The following is a 19967-nucleotide window of genomic DNA, read 5'->3' on the forward strand; positions in this document are numbered from 1 at the left end:
CACTTTTACAAATGTGCTGTATAATGCTATTGTGTATTAATGTTTTCACGTCTACTTATATGTGCGAAAATATGATAAAGCCGTGGACGGCGTCTTGTCAAGAGGACTTCTTCCACCATCTCTGATCTGCCGCATTAGAAAACATAGCATCTGCATAAACATAAGTCATTGTAGTAATCCTCTGGTTACTCAGGAGGACTGGGAAGTTATACAAGCCAGTGAAGCTAAATCCTGCTAGCGGCTTCAGCACACCCAGAAACAGGGGTATTATACCCATATTTTCTGTAATGCTGCCTGCTGAAACCTACAAATGTCAGTCATTGCGAAACATTTAGGGCACTATGAACAATGTAGTTGCCGAATCTGCATGTGGCTCATGTGAAGATCCAAAAATGTAAACATTGGGTTTGCATACATATCTCAATTAGGACCTTAATCAATACAAATGGCCTTTTTACCTTTTTAACTGTTCAACACAACATCGGTCCGCCAGTCTATATAAATTCTATGGGTGTATGGAATTGGGGAAATTCAATTGATGGCAACATGGCCAAATTCCCATGAAACCTGTTATCGTAACCAAGGTGGAGGGTCTCTTCAGTGAATGGGATGCAAGTTGGGCTGTTGCTGAAGCCCCTCACTAACAATTTAATTACCACCTAAAATATGTTCTTCATATGGGATTCAAACGGTGTTGAGCTTGTTTTTGAACGCAATGAACAGCACCATAACGGCCCACGTAAGTTACCTGGGCATGCATAGTCAAAAACTAGTCATTAACAAATAAAAAGCTTGAATTGCAATCTATGTGGAGGGAAGAAAGGGAGGGCAAATACGCACAGACACATACCCCAGGTAAGTAAAGCTGTGTACCCAAATTCCGAACAACGTCTTGCGTCAAATCAGAGTTCTCAGAATCCCAAACCAAACCAATGGTTACTATTTCTGGACAGTTCATGAGCACCCGACGAATTTTGATCTTTTGTCCACAATTGCTCTATAGATTTAAGAAAAAAGAAAATTAACCTTCAGAAATTTTGAAACAAAAAGCTGTACATGAATGTCTCCAACCTTACCACTTGCTACAGATGGAAAACCGTTTCAAATAAGCGGTGTGCAAAATGGGACACAGTATTAGGCTTTGGCATAAACTAAGGACTGAAACATTTTATAAAATGTAGCTTAATGGCTGTTATTAAATATAAGTTTCAAATAGTTAAACCCTGTAGAATATAGAGCTTGTTAAAAGATGCTTCCAACATATAGTTAGCAATAAGATGTAAAAAAAGGTTTGCTAATAGTATAAATGTAAAATTGCATAGTACTTAAAATGCAAAAACACTTAAGCATTCCACTTCCCATTACAGCAATAAAATAAGTGAGCGTGTGAGTGTACAGGGAGGGTTGTTTACAAGGGATCAATGAGTAGTCAAAAAACAAAAAGTAACATTTTGCGGTGCAGCAGTTGGTGTAGACTTCGCAAAAGCTCATTTAAATATGTAAGTGGTAATAATCTCCCCAATAAAATATAAATAATAATTTAATAAGGTATGCGCTGATCCTCTCATCAACTCTTGCAAAAACACTTTAAATCAGTTTTATTGAACAAAGTATCAGGATTTGGAAAATTCATATACCCACACAGCATTCACCAAGTTTGGTGGCCACACAGGATGCTGGCCATACTCAAAGGTTTTTTTCTTAAAAAAGGGGCAATCATTTACACAGCATGATTGTGTTGTAAATCATTGTCCCTTTAAAAAACTCCACACGGCCGCCATACTCTCAGGCCATTACATTTGGCCAAGGGAATGTTAGTTTCCAAAACATTGTAATAAATTGTCAAAGCTCCTCATGGTCTTATCATTCTGGAGAGACCCCATGCTGACCATCGCTCTTTATTACACAGATTTCATATAGAACGTATGCTACTCCAATTAAGTACTGGCTCACAAAGACAGAACCACACCCACGTATATCAATATATATATTTTTTTTTTTCTATTTCAGATGTTTTGTACTCTCAATTTAAATTTAATATTTTTTTTAAATTGTATATGTGTGTGGAGAGCACCTGTAATATTACTTTAATTGTGACAACTGTCTGACTGCAGCTTGTAACTGGTCGTTTTGCTCACCCCCTTACCCTGTGCAGTTTTATTTATTAAACAAAATAGCTGAATGTCTTCCAGCTTTCTCTGATACTACATTATGACCCAGGCCTCTGATGTGGAGGCCCATTCTCAAACGGCACATGAGGTCTTTCAAAAAAAAAAAAAAAAAAATGATTCAAGGGAGACCGGGTGCGACTCAACTATTTAACCTTCTCCGCAAATGCAATTGTGCAAGTAGTTTTCAAGATAAACAGCTAATATATAGAGAACATATCACATGAGACCCAGTTATTAAAAGGCAGACAAAGCTCTACCAATAAGGTTGGTGAAAAACATGGACTATTTTACTTACCGGACATTTTCTGTAGTCATCTGCTGTGTTTGCAGCCTGCAGTAACTCTGCAAACATATCTGGCTTCAGGCGCTCGTGTCGTTCTAGCATTCGGTCAACTTCATTACTGGACAACAAAGTAAGAGACAGGAGTTACAGAAGGTGATAATAACAAACAATAGGTCAAACATCCATTAGGGCCTTTGCATTGCTATAGTAATCCCTAAAGCACCTTTTCTCTGGCATGTTTAACTTTATTATCCCAAATGGCCAAAAAATATGTTTAAAAAAAAAAAATAACAAAAAGCAAACAGGATTTTGTGTTTCTTATAAAGACAGATGAGATGTGCACCTTATTTCACTAATGATTCACCTAGTAAAAAGCAAGAATGTGTAGCCTGTAACAAAAGTTAAAATACTATGTGTCGGAAGAATATTGTAGCACATTATGGTAGGCTATATGAGCAACTGAATGAAATAAGGTTCCAAAAAAGGGGGTCATTACCCAAAAGAGCGCAGATTGACAAGGTACAGCAGCTTATGATAAGCACCAAGTGTCCTGCCAAACAAACACTCGAAATTGTGACAATATATGCAATAGTGAAATCGGTGAAACCATATAGCGCAACCCTTGTATGTTTAACAAAATAACATAACTTATATTGAAGCGATGATCCAAAGATATTTCAGGTTCTCTGGGCACCTGAAATGACAATAATGATATCCCCTGGTCCCAATTCAATGGGATTTTTTGGAAGTCGGGGTATATCACCAAAGAAAGATCATTGTGCAGTATCCAAAATTAACACAAACTTTTATTCTATACAGGAGACTCACAATGATCGTTGTAAAAAAGCGTATAATCACATATTCTTATGGCAAAACTGCAAACGCCCATCCAGTGGCATCCAGGACTTTGTTGTTCTAATAGAGGGTCCAGGCACCGGTATTCCCAGTCCTCAATACGTCCAGAATCAATGGAGGGTCGCCGCTCAGCCACAAGGAGTTCACAGCATGTATCACACTTCTGCTGTGAACTCCTTGTGGCTGAGCGGCGACCCTCCATTGATTCTGGACGTATTGAGGACTGGGAATTACCGATGCCTGGACCCTCTATTAGAACAACAAAGTCCTGGATGCCACTGGATGGGCGTTTGCAGTTTTGCCATAAGAATATGTGATTATACGCTTTTTTACAACTATCATTGTGAGTCTCCTGTATAGAATAAAAGTTTGTGTTAATTTTGGATACTGCACAATGATCTTTCTTTGGTGATATACCCCGACTTCCAAAAAATCCCATTGAATTGGGACCAGGGGATATCATTATTGTCATTTCAGGTGCCCAGAGAACCTGAAATATCTTTGGATCATCGCTTCAATATAAGTTATGTTATTTTGTTAAACATACAAGGGTAGCGCTATATGGTTTCACCGATTTCACCATTGCATTAATGAAATAAGGTATCACACCCCCCACCCCCTATTTTATTTTATTTTTCTGACAGAAGATTTGGTTGTTTAAGTTTACCTTATTTTGTATAGCCCAGTGGTTCTCAAACGGTGTGCCGTGTGGCACCTCAGGTTGGTGGTCCAGGACCAATGCAAATTACTAATGTTCATTGTAATAGCCAAAACTAGTGCTGGTAGCAGCCAATCATGAACTGTGTGGATGAACAGAAGTGAAACCTGTCCCTCGACACATAATTAAACCGAAGGATAACATAACATGAAAAAAATTCTGATAATCCAGGGTGCCATGATTTAAAAAAGTTTGGGAACCTCTGGGATAGCCTGTATGCCATATGTATGTAAAGAGTAATGGGACAAAGAATAGTACTCCTAAAAGTATACTGCATTAAATAGAAGACCTATAAATTAAAGTGTGCAGCATTCTTTTTGGGGGTGCAAGGTCCCCTGAATTGCTGTTGCTGGTCATTACATTAGAACACTTATTTTAGTAATGTATTGCACTCCTATTGTGAAACAAAACCAAATCGCTCACCCATCTATATCACCTAGTGTGTGTAGACCCACGCGTCATTAACAACCCCCTCGTCCAGCATGTCCAGATGAAGGAGGACATAGTTAATGACGGCTATGCTGCTGCACGGCCATCGCTCACCTTGGAGTCGGCATCAGCAAGTGTGTATGGGGCTTAAAGGCCCATACACAACAGAAGATTATCTTTCCAATCCGGCTGGTTGGAATGAAAATCTGGAAATTTTTGGGAGCAAATGACAATTGACCATTTGCTCCTAAACATAGAAAACAGACACAAATTGGTCCTACAGACAAATTGGTCAATTTAAGGCCCATACACATTAGAAGATATGAAAGACTGAAGTTATTGGTGGAACAATTTCGATTGAGCTGATCATGAAAAGATATGCATCCACAATGAACAATGAGTGCAAACGGCATGATATGAGTGGGGGGAGCATACACACTAGAAGATATTGCCATCAATATCATTCAGAAGCCCCTTTCTAAACGAGATTGATGCCAATATCTTCTAGTGTGCATGGGCCTTAAGGCAGATGACAGCTTTTGTCCATTTCCAAGGGTTTGGACGCAAACGGCCAATTGTAAATTTCCAGATTTTCATTCCAACCAGCCAGATTGGAAAGAATCTTCTAGTGTGTATGGGCTTAAGCCCATAACCCTGGCGAACATACAAAAAAACCTATTTATTGCAAAAATGGATTACAATTCTAATTGCACCTGCCCTGTAATATTAACCCCTTCACGACATTTGACGTATATATACGTCATGGCTTAAAACTGTCACTGCGTCTAGAGACGCAGTGACAGAGGGACGATGCAGCAGACATGTCCGTGCATGTCCGTGCATGCCCAGGGGGGGCTGCGATGCCGCCCCCCCGTCGGCGATCGCTGTGATTGGCTGTTCAGTGTGAACAGCCATTCACAGCGTTTTCTGTGTCACCGGCGAATAACGTTCGCCGGTGACACGGGATCGGAGGTGATTGGTGCTGTAAAGTACAGCACCAATCACCGCGGGGTGTAAGGGTGACACTGGTGTCACCCCACCTCACCCCGCCCGCCCCCAAAGGCCGTGATTGGTTCGTCGGACCGACGGACCAATCACAGCCAAGGAGGGGGGTTTAAACTAACGGTGACTGCACTGCAGACGCCATTCCGGTCTGGAATAGCGTGCAGTGCGGTCACCGTGCCCAGCTGCCGCCAATACTGACCAGAACCCATCCAAATACTTACCTGATCACTGCCTAGATATTGCTTATTCTTGTGACATCTTGTGACATCCTGTGACATCTTGTGCTGCTGCGAGTTATTAGATAGAGAGAGAGATAGAGAGAGATAGAGAGGCCTAGTGCTATATTTTGTGTTGCTGCAGTGTGATAGAGCTATAGATAGAGAGATAGAGAGAGATAGAGAGAGAGAGATAGAGAGAGAGATAGAGAGAGAGATAGTGACAGATAGTGACAGATTGTGCTATATATTTTTTATATAACTGAAAGAGATATAGAGAGAGAGAGAGATAGAGAGGCCTAGTGCTATATTTTGTGCTGCTGCAGTGTGATAGAGCTATAGATAGATAGAGAGAGATAGAGAGAGAGAGAGATAGAGAGATAGTGACAGATTGTGCTATATATTTTTTATATAACTGACTGCTGCCCCCCCTTTTGTGCTGATCAGTATAAATTAACTGATCAGCAACTTTTTGGGGGCGCAGGTTTTTTTATATATAGATATACCTGTCAGTGCTGCTGCTGCAGTGTCATAGAGTGATAGATAGTGAGAGATAGAGAGAGATAGTGACAGAGAGTGCTAAATTTTGTGTCTGCTGCCCCCGCCTTTTGTGCTGATCACTATATCTGAGGTGATCAGCAACTTTTTGGGGGTACAGAGGTTTTTTTTTTTATATATACCTGTCAGTTGCTGCCAGTTGCACCAAAGGTTGTGCACCTGCTGCCCCTCACTGGTAATCAGTGTCGCATCACTGATCACCTTTTTTTATTTTTTGTGAGTGCTGTGGGGTCTTTTTTAAATTTTTTTTTTTTACACACACTGTGATTTTGTGTGTGTCCTGTGGCCACTGTGCGCTGATCAGTGACGTACATCACTGATCAGCTTTTTCGGCACAGGGTTGATCTATTTTTTTTTTTTTTTGATCAAATTCCTGTTGCCTTTGAGCGCTGTTCAGTGACGGACGTTACTGACCAACATCTGTGCTCAATTTTTGGCGCAGGACCTTTTTTTTTTTTTTAACCCCTTCCATTTTTTTTTTTTAACCCCTTCCATTTTTTTTTTTTTTAACCCTTCAATTTTTTTTTTTTGTATTTTTTTTTTCTGCACTACATACACAATACACACTACATACCCCCCGGGTTGAAATAAAGTTTGTACCCCCCCCCCCCCTACACTATACACGTGTTGAAACATTTCACTACCAGTAACACAAAAATATAAATGGCATCCCAAATGTCGTCCCAGTCATCCAGGAGAATGTATTCAGTGGAGGAGGCATATGCCATGCTTGCCTCTGACTCTGACACAGCCAGTGAGGCAAGCGGGGAATTTGAAGGATTCGTCTTAAGCTCTTCTTCCTCCTCTGGTGATAAGGGACCCCCTCAAAGACGCCCCCGTAGAGCAGCTGAGACCCCCCCCCCAATAATTGATCTCGTATGGACCCCACCACCAGACAATTTTGAGCCCCAGGTTCCTGAGTTTTTGGCCATGCCAGGAATCCAATTTGATTCCACAGGTCTCAGAGAAATTGACTTTTTCAAATTATTTTTCTCTGATGATTTTATAAATTTAATGGTGGACCAAACTAATTTATATGCCCAGCAGTTTATTGCTCAAAACCCCACGTCATCATTTGCTAGGTGGACCCCTGTAGATGCAGTAGAGATGATGACGTTTTGGGGTCTGGTGTTACACATGGGCATAGTAAAAAAGCCACAAATTAGGCAATATTGGAGTACAGATGTTCTGTACAGCACCCCATTTCACCGTATGGCCATGCCCCGGGCTCGTTTTGAGGCAATCCATAAATTTATACATTACACCGATAATGCACAGTGCCCACCCAGAGATGATCCCACCTTTGACAGGCTATTCAAAGTCAGGCCGGTCATTGATCATTTCAGTGCCAAATTTGCAGAGCTATACATCCCTGATAAATGTATTAGTATCGACGAGTCCCTTATACATTTTAAAGGAAGGGTTAAATTCCGCCAGTACCTTCCCAGTAAGAGGGCAAGGTATGGCATAAAAATGTATAAGCTGTGTGAAAGCACCACAGGGTACACCCACAAGTTTAGGGTATATGAAGGGAAGGATTCAAGAATTGAACCACCAGAATGCCCCCCCTCCCTCGTAGGTGTTAGTGGAAAAATTGTCTGGGATTTAATGCACCCCTTCCTGGATAAGGGTTATCACCTCTATGTGGATAACTTTTACACCAGCATCCCCCTGTTTAAGGCCCTTGGTTCAAGAGGTACAGCAGCTTGCGGTACTGTGCGCAAGAACCAAAGAGGCCTCCCCAAAACGCACATTGCCCAAGTAATGAGAAGGGGTGAAAGCAGGGGAATATGCACCGAAAATATGTTGTTGGTCAAATATAAGGACAAGAGGGATGTCCTTATACTGACAACAATTCATGGAGACAGTACCACCTCCATCCCTGTACGAGGTACCAGTACCCACACCTCAAAACCAAATTGTATCCTAGATTACAATAAGTACATGGGCGGAGTGGATCTTTCAGATCAGGTACTGAAGCCGTACAGTGCCCTGCGGAAAACAAATATCTGGTACAAGAAGCTGGCCGTGTATATCATCCAGATGGCACTGTATAACGCTTACGTGCTATTCCGTTCTACCGGCCAGAGGGGGACATTTATGCACTTTCAAGAGGAAGTCATAAAGAGCCTAATATTTGGGAATCAGCAGGCAGAGGGCCCCAGTACTTCTAGTACTGGCCCCCGTATTGTACCAGGGCAGCATTTTCCCAACGAAATCCCCTCCACTGCAAGAAAGGGCAGGACACAAAAAAGGTGCAAAGTTTGCTATAAAAAGGGAATAAGAAAGGATACTATTTTCCACTGTGAAACTTGCCCCGACAAACCCGGCCTATGTATAAAGGAGTGTTTCAAAATATACCACACATCTATGGATTATTAGGTTCATCATTTCACCGTGCTTCGGGGGTCTTGCTAATGCCACATAGCACCCACCATTCATTCCACCAGAATCTGAGCTGCAAAATCCAAAAATCACTCATTCCCTTCTGAGTCCTGCCATGCACCCAACTGGTATTTTTTGGTCACATGTGAGGCATTGCCGTACTCTGGAGAAATGGGGGCACAGATTTTGGGGTGCTTTGTCTCCTTCATTCCTTGTGAAAATGAAAAATTTTGAGCCAGAAGTACATTTTTGTGTAAAAAAAATGTATTTTTTTCATTTTCACTGCCCAGTTGTACCAAAATTGATGAAACCCCTGGGGGTTTGAAATGTACACTATACCCCTAGATGAATTCCCTGAGGGGTGTAGTTTGCAAAATGGGGTCACTTGTGGGGGGGTTCCACTGTATTGGTAATGCAACATAGCACCCACCATTCATTCCACCAAAATCTGTGCTCCAAAATCCAAAAATCACTCCTTCCCTTCTGAGTCCTGCCATGCACCCAACTGGTATTTTTTGGTCACATGTGAGGCATTGCCGTACTCTGGAGAAATGGGGGCACAGATTTTGGGGTGCTTTGTCTCCTTCATTCCTTGTGAAAATGAAAAATTTTGAGCCAGAACTGCATGTTTGTGTAAAAAAAATGTAATTTTCCATTTTCACATCCCAGTTGTACCAAAATTGGTGAAACCCCCCCTGGGGGTTTGAAATGTACACTATACCCCTAGATGAATTCCCTGAGGGGTGTAGTTTGCAAAATGGGGTCACTTGTGGGGGGGTTCCACTGTATTGGTGCTTGGGGGGTCTTGCTAATGCGACATAGCACCCACCAAAATTCCACCAGAATCTGAGCTGCAAAATCCAAAAATCACTCCTTCCCTTCTAAGTCCTGCCATGCACCCAACTGGTATTTTTTGGTCACATGTGAGGCATTGCCGTACTCGGGAGAAATTGGGGCACAGATTTTGGGGTGCTTTGTCTCCTTCATTCCTTGTGAAAATGAAAAATTTTGAGCCAGAACTGCATGTTTGTGTAAAAAAATGTAATTTTCCATTTTCACATCCCAGTTGTACCAAAATTGGTGAAACCCCTGGGGGTTTGAAATGTACACTATACCCCTAGATGAATTCCCTGAGGGGTGTAGTTTGCAAAATGGGGTCACTTGTGGGGGGGTTCCACTGTATTGGTGCATGGGGGGTCTTGCTAATGCGACATAGCACCCACCAAAATTCCACCAGAATCTGAGCTGCAAAATCCAAAAATCACTCCTTCCCTTCTAAGTCCTGCCATGCACCCAACTGGTATTTTTTGGTCACATGTGAGGCATTGCCGTACTCGGGAGAAATTGGGGCACAGATTTTGGGGTGCTTTGTCTCCTTCATTCCTTGTGAAAATGAAAAATTTTGAGCCAGAACTGCATGTTTGTGTAAAAAAAAATGTAATTTTCCATTTTCACATCCCAGTTGTACCAAAATTGGTGAAACCCCTGGGGGTTTGAAATATACACTATACCCCTAGATGAATTCCCTGAGGGGTGTAGTTTGCAAAATGGGGTCACTTGTGGGGGGGTTCCACTGTATTGGTGCATGGGGGGTCTTGCTAATGCGACATAGCACCCACCAAAATTCCACCAGAATCTGAGCTGCAAAATCCAAAAATCACTCCTTCCCTTCTAAGTCCTGCCATGCACCCAACTGGTATTTTTTGGTCACATGTGAGGCATTGCCGTACTCGGGAGAAATTGGGGCACAGATTTTGGGGTGCTTTGTCTCCTTCATTCCTTGTGAAAATGAAAAATTTTGAGCCAGAACTGCATGTTTGTGTAAAAAAAATGTAATTTTCCATTTTCACATCCCAGTTGTATCAAAATTGATGAAACCCCTGGGGGTTTGAAATGTACACTATACCCCTAGATGAATTCCCTGAGGGGTGTACTTTGCAAAATGGGGTGACTTGTGGGGGGGTTCCAATGTATTGGTGCTTTGGGAGTCTTGCTAATGCAACATAGTACCCACCATTCATTCCACCAAAATCTTTGCTGCAAAATCCAAAAATCACTCCTTCCCTTCTGAGTCCTGCCATGCACCCAACTGGTATTTTTTGGTCACATGTGAGGCATTGCCGTACTCGGGAGAAATTGGGGCACAGATTTTGGGATGCTTTGTCTCCTTCATTCCTTGTGAAAATGAAAAATTTTGAGCCAGAACTGCATGTTTGTGTAAAAAAATGTAATTTTTCATTTTCACATCCCAGTTGTACCAAAATTGGTGAAACCCCTGGGGGTTTGAAATGTACACTATACCCCTAGATGAATTCCCTGAGGGGTGTAGATTGCAAAATGGGGTGACTTGTGGGGGAGGTTCCTAACTTTTAGCACTTATGGTGCCTAGAAACCTACATGGTGCCTAAAAAAAAATCTCATAAAAAGGAGGCTCCAAAATCAAGTAGGTGCTCCTATTATGAAGCCTGTGGTTTGGTCAACGTGCACACTAGGGCCACATATAGGATATTTTTGAAAACAAAAGAATTGGGGGAATCAATTTTTAGTCACATTTCTCTAGTAAAATCTACTGTATTCGTTAGAAAAATGTATTAAAATTGAAACTCTGCAAAAAAAAAGAAATTTTGAAATTTCACCTACACTTTGTTTTAATTCCTGTGAAACACCTAAAGGGTTAACAAACTTCCAAAATGCTGTTTTGAATACTGTGAGGGGTGCAGTTTTTGAAATGGCATCATTTATGGGGGTGTCTCACATACAAGTCCCTCAAAGTCACATCAGAACTGAACTGGTCCCTAAAAAAATCAGTGTTTGAAATTTTCATGAAAATTTGAGAATTTGCTATTCATATTGTAAGCCTCCTAGTGTCCAAAAAAATTAAAAGGAAGTTGAAATAATGATGGAAACATAAAGTAGACATATGGTCTATGTTAGTTATTAACTATTTTGAGTGGTATGATTATTTGTCTCACAAGCAGAAAATTTAACATTTTGCAAATTGCTAAATTTTCCATTTTTTCACGATATTTTGGTATTTTTCACAAAAAAACACAGACTGTATCGACCCAAATTTACCACTAATTTGAAGTACAATGTGTCACGAGAAAACGATCTCAAAATCACTGGGATAAGTAAAAGCAAAAAAAAGTTATCCCCACTTAAGTGAGACATGTCAGATTTGAAAAAAAGGGCTCGGTCATGAAGGCACAAACTGGCTCTGTCATGAAGGGGTTAAAAAGGTGAAAAGGTGGTAAATAAAGCATTACTAAATTCACAAATCTAGAAAATGCACACAATAAATGACATGGTATCGCTTTACTGAACGCTCTCGATTAGATAAGTGATCTACAGTACTGCCACAGCTAGCAATAGATTCAGCAGTGTAGTGGAGTATGTGGGAACACTCAACTCAACATGAAATAAGCCATTTACAGATCACCACCATGCAATTATATTTTTTATGCATGCTTGCCTACCAAAAGGTTAGAACACATTAGCAAATGGAACACAATAGCTAAATCGTGGATGACATTCAAATATGCTTTAAGTAGTTTTTTATAACTGACAGTAAAAGTGATTTCCATTCTGGACGTCAGCATTTATAAGCTAACCACTCCTGGTAGCTCAATGTAAATTGAAAGAAGGAGAAAAGAAAAAACCCGAACACAATGAGGCAGCACAGCAGTCACAGAAAGAACATCTGCTTGTGTCTGGAACCCTGGGCCCAAATAACACGGTGCACCTTTCAGCTTGAGTCACAATTCAAAAAAGGCTGCAATTTAAATAAAACATTAACATGCTAGAAACCTCCCACGGCCGTGTAGCTGTGCATTATTTATCTGAAGACGGGAAAAAAACTTTTCCCGAACAAAAGCTTATAATGCCTCTGACTCACTTGAAACAAGAATGTAGAGTGAAACAATTTCCTGCCACTCCATCGTTGTAACACAAAATTAAATGTGTTTTTGACAAGATTAATAAAAAAAAAATAAAAAAAAAAATGGAAAAAAAGGCTAAAGTAATGCTCTGCCTTTCCCATTAATAATGTCATATTTAAAAAAGGTATCCGAGACGTTAAGGTCCCTAATCACTTACACTACATATGAAGAGAACCTTGCTAAAAGCAAAATTAGGATTAATGAGGGCTGGTGGTCAGCCGTCGCTTAAAAAATGATGTCACTATTGAAACTGGTAAATGATGTGAAATGTCAGCAGTTAATAGGGAAGTAAATGAGAATGTGATCAGCATTCAGCAGGGTTTGGCAGAACACTGGCTGGGGACTGCTATGATGTGCGAGGAGGAAAGATATTTTTTGTCAGTTATACCGTGGTGGTAATGGTTTGGACCTTTTTGGTGTACATCATTTAATATTATAATAGCCCTAATTAAATACTAGATTTAACTTCAGAAAGTGTGTCCCCTATATTGGGATAAATACCCAGAATTATAAAAGGCAGCACCAAGATACATTATCACATATTAAAACCACCATTAGCAATACTACTCCTTACAGTGGGCAACATTTGCAGAGTACTTCAGGATGAGCTCTCATAGTTTTGCATACATGGAAGATAAGCGCTTTGAGAACAAAAACTTCTTGAACTTACCAAAGTGCTGTAGTGGAAATATAACGCACAAACTCTGTAAAAGGCAAAGGATCAGATGATGCTCCACAACTTCGACAAACAGACTGGATAAAAAAAAAAAAATAATATTCAGTTAACAAGTTAAATTGGAAAATGCCTTCAACCTTAACTGAAAGGTTATCATCTTACCTGCTCATATAGAGTCATTGCAAACTTTTGATGAGTGATGCAAGATTTTGAGGTGCACATATCACCCTCACTATTTGGCACAATATGGAAGTGAATTCGCTGCAGTATGTTCTCCTGAAAAAGTAAAAATGAAGTGAAAAAACAGGAACCAAGATTTAAATATAACAGGAGGTTTTTTTTTTTTTTTTTTAGAAAACTTCTACATAGGAAATCATGAGTTGGGATGGATACATCATGAGTAGGACCGCGGGTTCCAACACACCTTGGGCCTTTTTCTAGTTCACTCTGACAACATCCTTCTTAGATGGACAAAACCATGTGCACTGCAGGTGGGGCAGATGTAACTTGTGCAGAGAGAATTATATTTGTTTGGGGTTTTACTTCAAAGTGAGATCTATGTTGCAGTGTAAAAATAAAGCAGTCAGTATTTACCCTGCACAGAAACTAAATAACTCACCCAAATGTAATTCTCTGCACATTTTACATCTGCCCAACCTGCAGTGCACATGGTTTTGTCCATCTAAGAAGGATTTGGTCAGAAAGAGTGAACTAGAAGAAGGCCCTTTGTGTAGCCTGTGCAATCTCTAGCTCCGGTTTGATTGGCAAAGGGCTGCGCATCAGAATGGAATTAGGAGTTATGGCACAAATGACTTTACACAGGATTCATCATAAAAGTGTTTGTGGGTGCGCGCTAGAGATCTATATTTTTATATAAATAGCACTACTGGCAACGTACTTCACAGCACAACTTGGCATATAAGTTCTATATTAAATATTATTTTTAATAAGCCTGACAGCTGCCTATATGAATGAATGGCATGTGTACCCATGCATCTCTTTTGTGGACACACTAGTTGCATCACCCATGTCATGATGGATGAAGGAGTGTAGCTACATACAGTATTCACGCACACTAGTAGATGTATATTAAACTAATGCAGCATTTTCTTATTTTAATTTCAAGAAGTAACCAAGCAGAACTTTGCTAATAAAAATGGTACACCAAAAAAGTAAATCATTGTATACAATTCTCCTTCTAGGATCGTAAGCAGTATAGGATGCCTGCAAGTCACCCAAGATCAGCGTCATCATTATATAAAAAGGTTTATTTAAATAAAAAAATAAAATAAAAAAAACCCACCACAACGAATCAAAACATGATAGGATACTCACAAAACATTCTGCAGCATCATCCATGAAGCCAAGCTGGAAGCGGTGCTCATCTTTAAAGCTCTCCGCAAGAGCATGTCTCATAGCATCTGATGGGAGAACCTTTTCACGGCTAGTTTGAAATTGTGCAAATATTGACTATAGTGATGGAAGCAAAAACAAAAATTACAATCATACGATTCCATAACTTCGTTAAAAAAAAAAAAAAAAAAGGTAATAAGGTTGGACTTCTCCTAAACACGGGGAGATTTCAAGGCATTTTCTAAGCGATCTAACTAGTTCGCTTAGGAAATGCCCCTACATCGCTCCGTGTGTAGGAGCTAGAGCAGCGCTGGGCAACACTGGCCCTCCAGATGTTAGTGAACTACACATCCCAGGATGCTTTGGATTAGTTTTGCTATGTGGCCATGCTGAAACTGATGCAAGGCATGCTGGGATGTGTAGTTCATCAACATCTGGAGGGCCGGTGTTGCCCAGCCCTGAGCTAGAGCAATAGCCATGCACGTCCTAATACCTGGGGATTAATATCCAGCATTCTGGATAAATCTAGCTATTCGCTGGTCAGGGACAGTGTTCTTACCAGAGAACACTGGCCCTGACAGATCGCTCAGCACACAGAGGTAGATTTATTAAGCCCGGATAAGTGATAAAGTGCCTGTTTTTTATCACCGGCCAATCAGTTCCTACCTGTCATTTTTCAAACCAAGCTTGTAACTTCACAGGTAGGAACTGATTGGCCGGTGATAAAAACCAGACACTTTATCACTTCTCCGAGCTTAATAAATCTGTCCCAGAGTGTAGCCACATCACTGTGTGCTAAACGATCTTGTATCACTCAGAACGCTTCAGCATCTCCCAATGTGTAGGCCCCTTTAGAAAACCAAGGTGCAATATTATATTACATACCATGTAATGATTGTGCATATTTACAGATTTACCTGCCTGAGTACAGCCAGTGTAAGCTGTGGTGCTGGTGGTAATGTCACGGCCCCCATTAACGCTAAGTCTCGGAAAGGCCCCTCAGAAGCTGAGCAATGGCTGGGAATACATTTTGAGTGGACAGTCATTGCTTAAGGGATGGAGGCGTTTAATTGCTTCACAACTGTAGAGATTGGAGGATCCCACTGTGGGGTTTTCCAGGGTCTCTCTCACTGACTTCATAATGTAATTAGTATGCTTTTCCTAGGCTGCGGTTTCTGAGAGATCTAGCATTGCTCAGAAAATCTTCCCATGTGTAGGCCCTTTAACTATAAAAGTAAATGCTGTTTGTTCAGAGGATGAACATTATGGCGCGCACACACACACACACACACACACACACACACAAAGGAGCAATAAGACCTTTTATGGCAATGACACCTCAAATTCATTTCAACCCAACAGATTTCTGGTCAGGAGGTTTATTAATGATATTACTGAAAGAAAAACCTAAAATGCCCATACACTAAGCAATAGGGGCCGTGGCCAATACAGTAAACCATATCGGTCGTCAATGAATAATATCAGCTGCCGATATCGTTCAGTGATGTCACCGGGGCCCGCTAACACCCAGGTTGTTTAGCTATATAGCCAAAGTGACTGCATGTTTGGAAGACATCTTTAATGATGCGGGGTAGTGCACATAGTTAATGATATTGAATATATATATATATATATATATATCACACACACGACAATATTGTGTAGAGCGCTCAGAAGCCACTCTGAGACATATCGTTCACAATATCACCTAGAGCAGTGGTAGCCAACTCCAGTCCTTGAGAGCTACCAACAGTTCACATTTTCCAGCTCACCTCACAGGTGCACTCATTACTGACTGACACATTATAAAAGATCCACAGGTGGAGCCGATTACTTCACTTGTGATTCTGTGAGGAGACCTGGAAAACATTACCTGTTGGTAGCTCTCGAGGACTGTAGTTGACTACCCCTGACCTAGAGTGTATGGGGCTTTAGGAATGACCATGGTTTCTAGCGAATTCAAAATATCGGCCTCCAATACGGGAGCAAATGGTTCACTTTAAAAGTTAGAACAAACGTAATAAAATTACCTTCAAAGCACAAAATATGCAAGCTTCTCCTAAACAAACATGTCCAGTCAATCCACGTAAACTGCGTCGAAAGATGTCCAGCTGCCATAATACCTGCAGAGTGAACAGTTTCCAAATGTTGGTCAACAATGAAGAAGTATCGTACAGACAAACACGCAGTTTTCCACCATGATATACACTCAGTGGCCACGGTATTAAGTACTACATACATAATGAAGAGGTGGGTTTGTGGTTCATAACATGGAGCGCACACATGACTTCAGTGCCTGACAGTGGGATGGTGTGGCTGATCATTATTACCACCTCCTTCTGTCCTGGGGAACCAGATCAGGTGGTGTATGGATCGTTAGGGAAACAATATTTAGGTCAACAGGCAGTAGGTTGACACGCAAAAGGTCAACATGAGTTAATTTATTTATTTTTGCGTGTCTATGTCGACATAAGGTACCACTGTGATTAGGCGGTGGGGTGTCGACCTGTCAACACCTCCCCCCCCCCTGTTGACCTAACAACCACATACCTTCTGGTGATAAGAAAGACAGGACAAATTCTGGTTTGTTTAAAAACACTTAGATATATATCTAACAATATATACATAGTACACAAGAAATATGGTAAAACAATAGATCTGTTAAGAAAAAATAAATAAAAAAAAACACACTTCAACTTCATAATGGAAATGTATTCCAGTAGCATTTCCAGCCTTATTTGAAAGGTTCCTGTGAGACTTAACAGCTCCGTTTTTTGTTCAGTCAATAACCTTTAGTATAGCACTAAGCAGCACAATGCTATACAGGTGGAGTCTCCCGAATCCGGAGATCTTGTATCCGAAATCCTTGGTTTTTTAGAAGATTCAGATTTTTTTTTCCACCCCTGCCCCTTTTTTCATACTTACCCCCAATGTCCACAGCAGCCTTCAGGAGCTTCTTCAGCGGTCGTAGGAGTGCATTGCGCGGGTGTGCCGGTGACATCACAAGCGCCTGCAAACACCGTACGCTTGCAAACCAGCGCAATGCACTCCTGGGACCACTAAAGAAGACCCTGAAGGCTGCCGTGGATGCCGGGGGACCAGGTAAGCATTTCGGATAAGGGATACTTAACCTGTACTACATTACAGAAGGTATTTAAAAACAAAGCTGCATACTGTTCATGCTCACAGATAGTTAGATTGGACCTGCCACTTTTACAGAAAGTATTATAAGCATGACAAAGGGAAAATGATCATGAGACATACAAATATTTTTATTTGAAATAGAAAAGGCTTATTCAGCCCTGTGAAAAGACTGCAGTTTTTAACGGAGAAAGGGTCATTTTAAAATATTTATTTGTTGAACCTTAGTGCAGAAAAAGGTTGATTACTAAATAGATTTACATAGTTAATGCCTCACATTGCCATTCCAATATATTTCAATAGGACAGGGAAAATTATTCAAGTTACCAAGCTACTAAAGGAAGATATTATTAGAGCTTGTCCCCAGTAACGTCATCTTCAGATGGCAGTAGATACAAGTTCCCAATGGTAAAGCCACAATGACCGTGATCTTTACCCTTTGTGAACTGAATTCTGAAGGCCTCCATACACTATGCGATTTGGGCACGATTTCACCAGATTCAGATTAATCAGGCCATAAAATCGGCACAAATCGCATATAAATCTGACCCAATGCACGGTCCCGTGCACATCGGATCGGAGTCGGACCGGCTGCACATGAGATTTGCTAAATCTTATGTGCAGCCAGGAGCCATGCAGGGGATGCTGGCTACCATGGAGCCGGGCGGATGCTGCCATTTGCGGCAGCATTGAAGGCAGATTTCGCCAGCACAGATCCAACTTTAAAACCAGTCATAACCCTTTTGTCAGAAATGGCCGTGGATTGTTGAATTAACATCAGTTTCTACGGTTTTGAACATTGAATTCCACCTGTCCAGTTCCAGACGAGCTGGCAGAAACCAGCCTGGGGTTCCGACTGTCAAAATCCCACATTGAATACCTCCTTAATCTTGCTTTATTTCAGACCTTCCCATTCACTTCCTTAGCATGGCTAAATACAGTTTGTAGCAAAGTGGACGGAATCATTTGGTGATACAAAGACAATAAAGCAATAGTACTAAACAGTTGCTCCTCTACCAACACAAAATATTTACATTTAAAAGGTCAATATTATGTGTACATAAAATAACCATCAACTGGAATAGTTTGTTCAAACAGAAAAAAAAAAGTGATTTTCCGAACAGTACTTCGGAGAGCTAGCTCACAAGGGCCCTTATTCCGATCTAAGCGGTAACGGCCGCATGCGGCCGTTCCGCCGATGTTTTCGCTCTGCGCATGTGCAGGCGAAATCGCCGCACAATTTTTTTTACCGCCGCAAAGGGGGTGGATAGGGGCGTGAGGGGCTACTTAGCCTCATTTCCCTATGCATACGCCCTGCGTTTCATGGGCGTTCCCATGCAAACGCGGGGCGTACGCATGGTAATGAGGCTGTGACGCATGTGTTGGGGGCGGGCATCTGACATCGCCGGATGTCAGCTGCCCGCCCCCATACATGCTTTCACACGGACAAGTGTCCGTGAGGTCTATGGTTGCGGGAGCTGGTGGAGCGTGCGGCCCTGCCTTCGATGGTCGGCGACCATCGAATGCAGGGGGCTGCTCCAAGATGGTGGAGGCGTATCCCCCGCCATTTTCATGCGGACCGCCACATGTCCGCGTACGGACGGCCGTGGCGATCCGTATGGAAGGCGGGGATTCGCCTGCACGGTCGGAGCCGCATATGCAGCTCCGGCCGCACCAAGCAGAATAAGGGCCAAGGTCATCTTGTACTGTACACTGCCCTATTTTAAAGAAACCATGATATGCTTGCTTTAATCTTTGAATAGTGAGTTGGGGTACGCCAATAGTATACCCTCATTCAAGGAGTGACAATTATAGGAGACTGTTCTACACATTGCATTTTTTTTTTCTATTCAATAAAACCTGGAAAAAACCCTGAAGGAAAAATTCCATTTGGAGCCTTGTGGAAAGTAGAAATTGAATCATCATACATCAGAGGGGAGTATAACTTTATATAGAAAAAAACTTTTATATACCCCCGTAACATTGTCCCTTAGAAGTGTCCGCGAGGAGGAGCACCAGAATTCAGAGTATATCTTTTTAATGCACTTGTTCTTCATTTTGGATTATGGATTTATCCCTTTACTCTAGATAGGCGAATCTCAGTCATATTAGCGTCAAGAGATCTTCAAACCCAGAAATCTGTATATAACTTCTAATGCCGTGTTCTCACTGCGAGTGAGAAATACCCGGCTTTTCCCCGGCATTGAAATGCCGTGGACTGCCGCGCTGGACCCCTGTTC

General features: G+C 41.4%; 1 protein-coding gene across 3 annotated transcripts in view; it reads right to left on the reverse strand.

Annotated features, from left to right (window-relative positions):
• Positions 1-19967, reverse strand: part of USP53 (ubiquitin specific peptidase 53) — an 84537-nt gene that overhangs the window by 22687 nt on the left and 41883 nt on the right. For all 3 annotated transcript variants that reach the window (XM_083174456.1, XM_083174455.1, XM_083174457.1), the window contains exons 2-7: positions 16617-16709; positions 14569-14703; positions 13396-13509; positions 13228-13310; positions 2467-2572; positions 851-997 (exon numbers count right to left, since the gene is read on the reverse strand). In XM_083174456.1, coding sequence (XP_083030582.1) covers positions 851-997; positions 2467-2572; positions 13228-13310; positions 13396-13509; positions 14569-14703; positions 16617-16709 — 678 coding nt within the window. The remainder of the gene's footprint in view (positions 1-850; positions 998-2466; positions 2573-13227; positions 13311-13395; positions 13510-14568; positions 14704-16616; positions 16710-19967) is intronic.

Source organism: Crinia signifera, chromosome 1, assembly GCF_055691185.1.
Source record: "Crinia signifera chromosome 1, ASM5569118v1, whole genome shotgun sequence".
Taxonomy (NCBI): domain Eukaryota; kingdom Metazoa; phylum Chordata; class Amphibia; order Anura; family Myobatrachidae; genus Crinia; species Crinia signifera.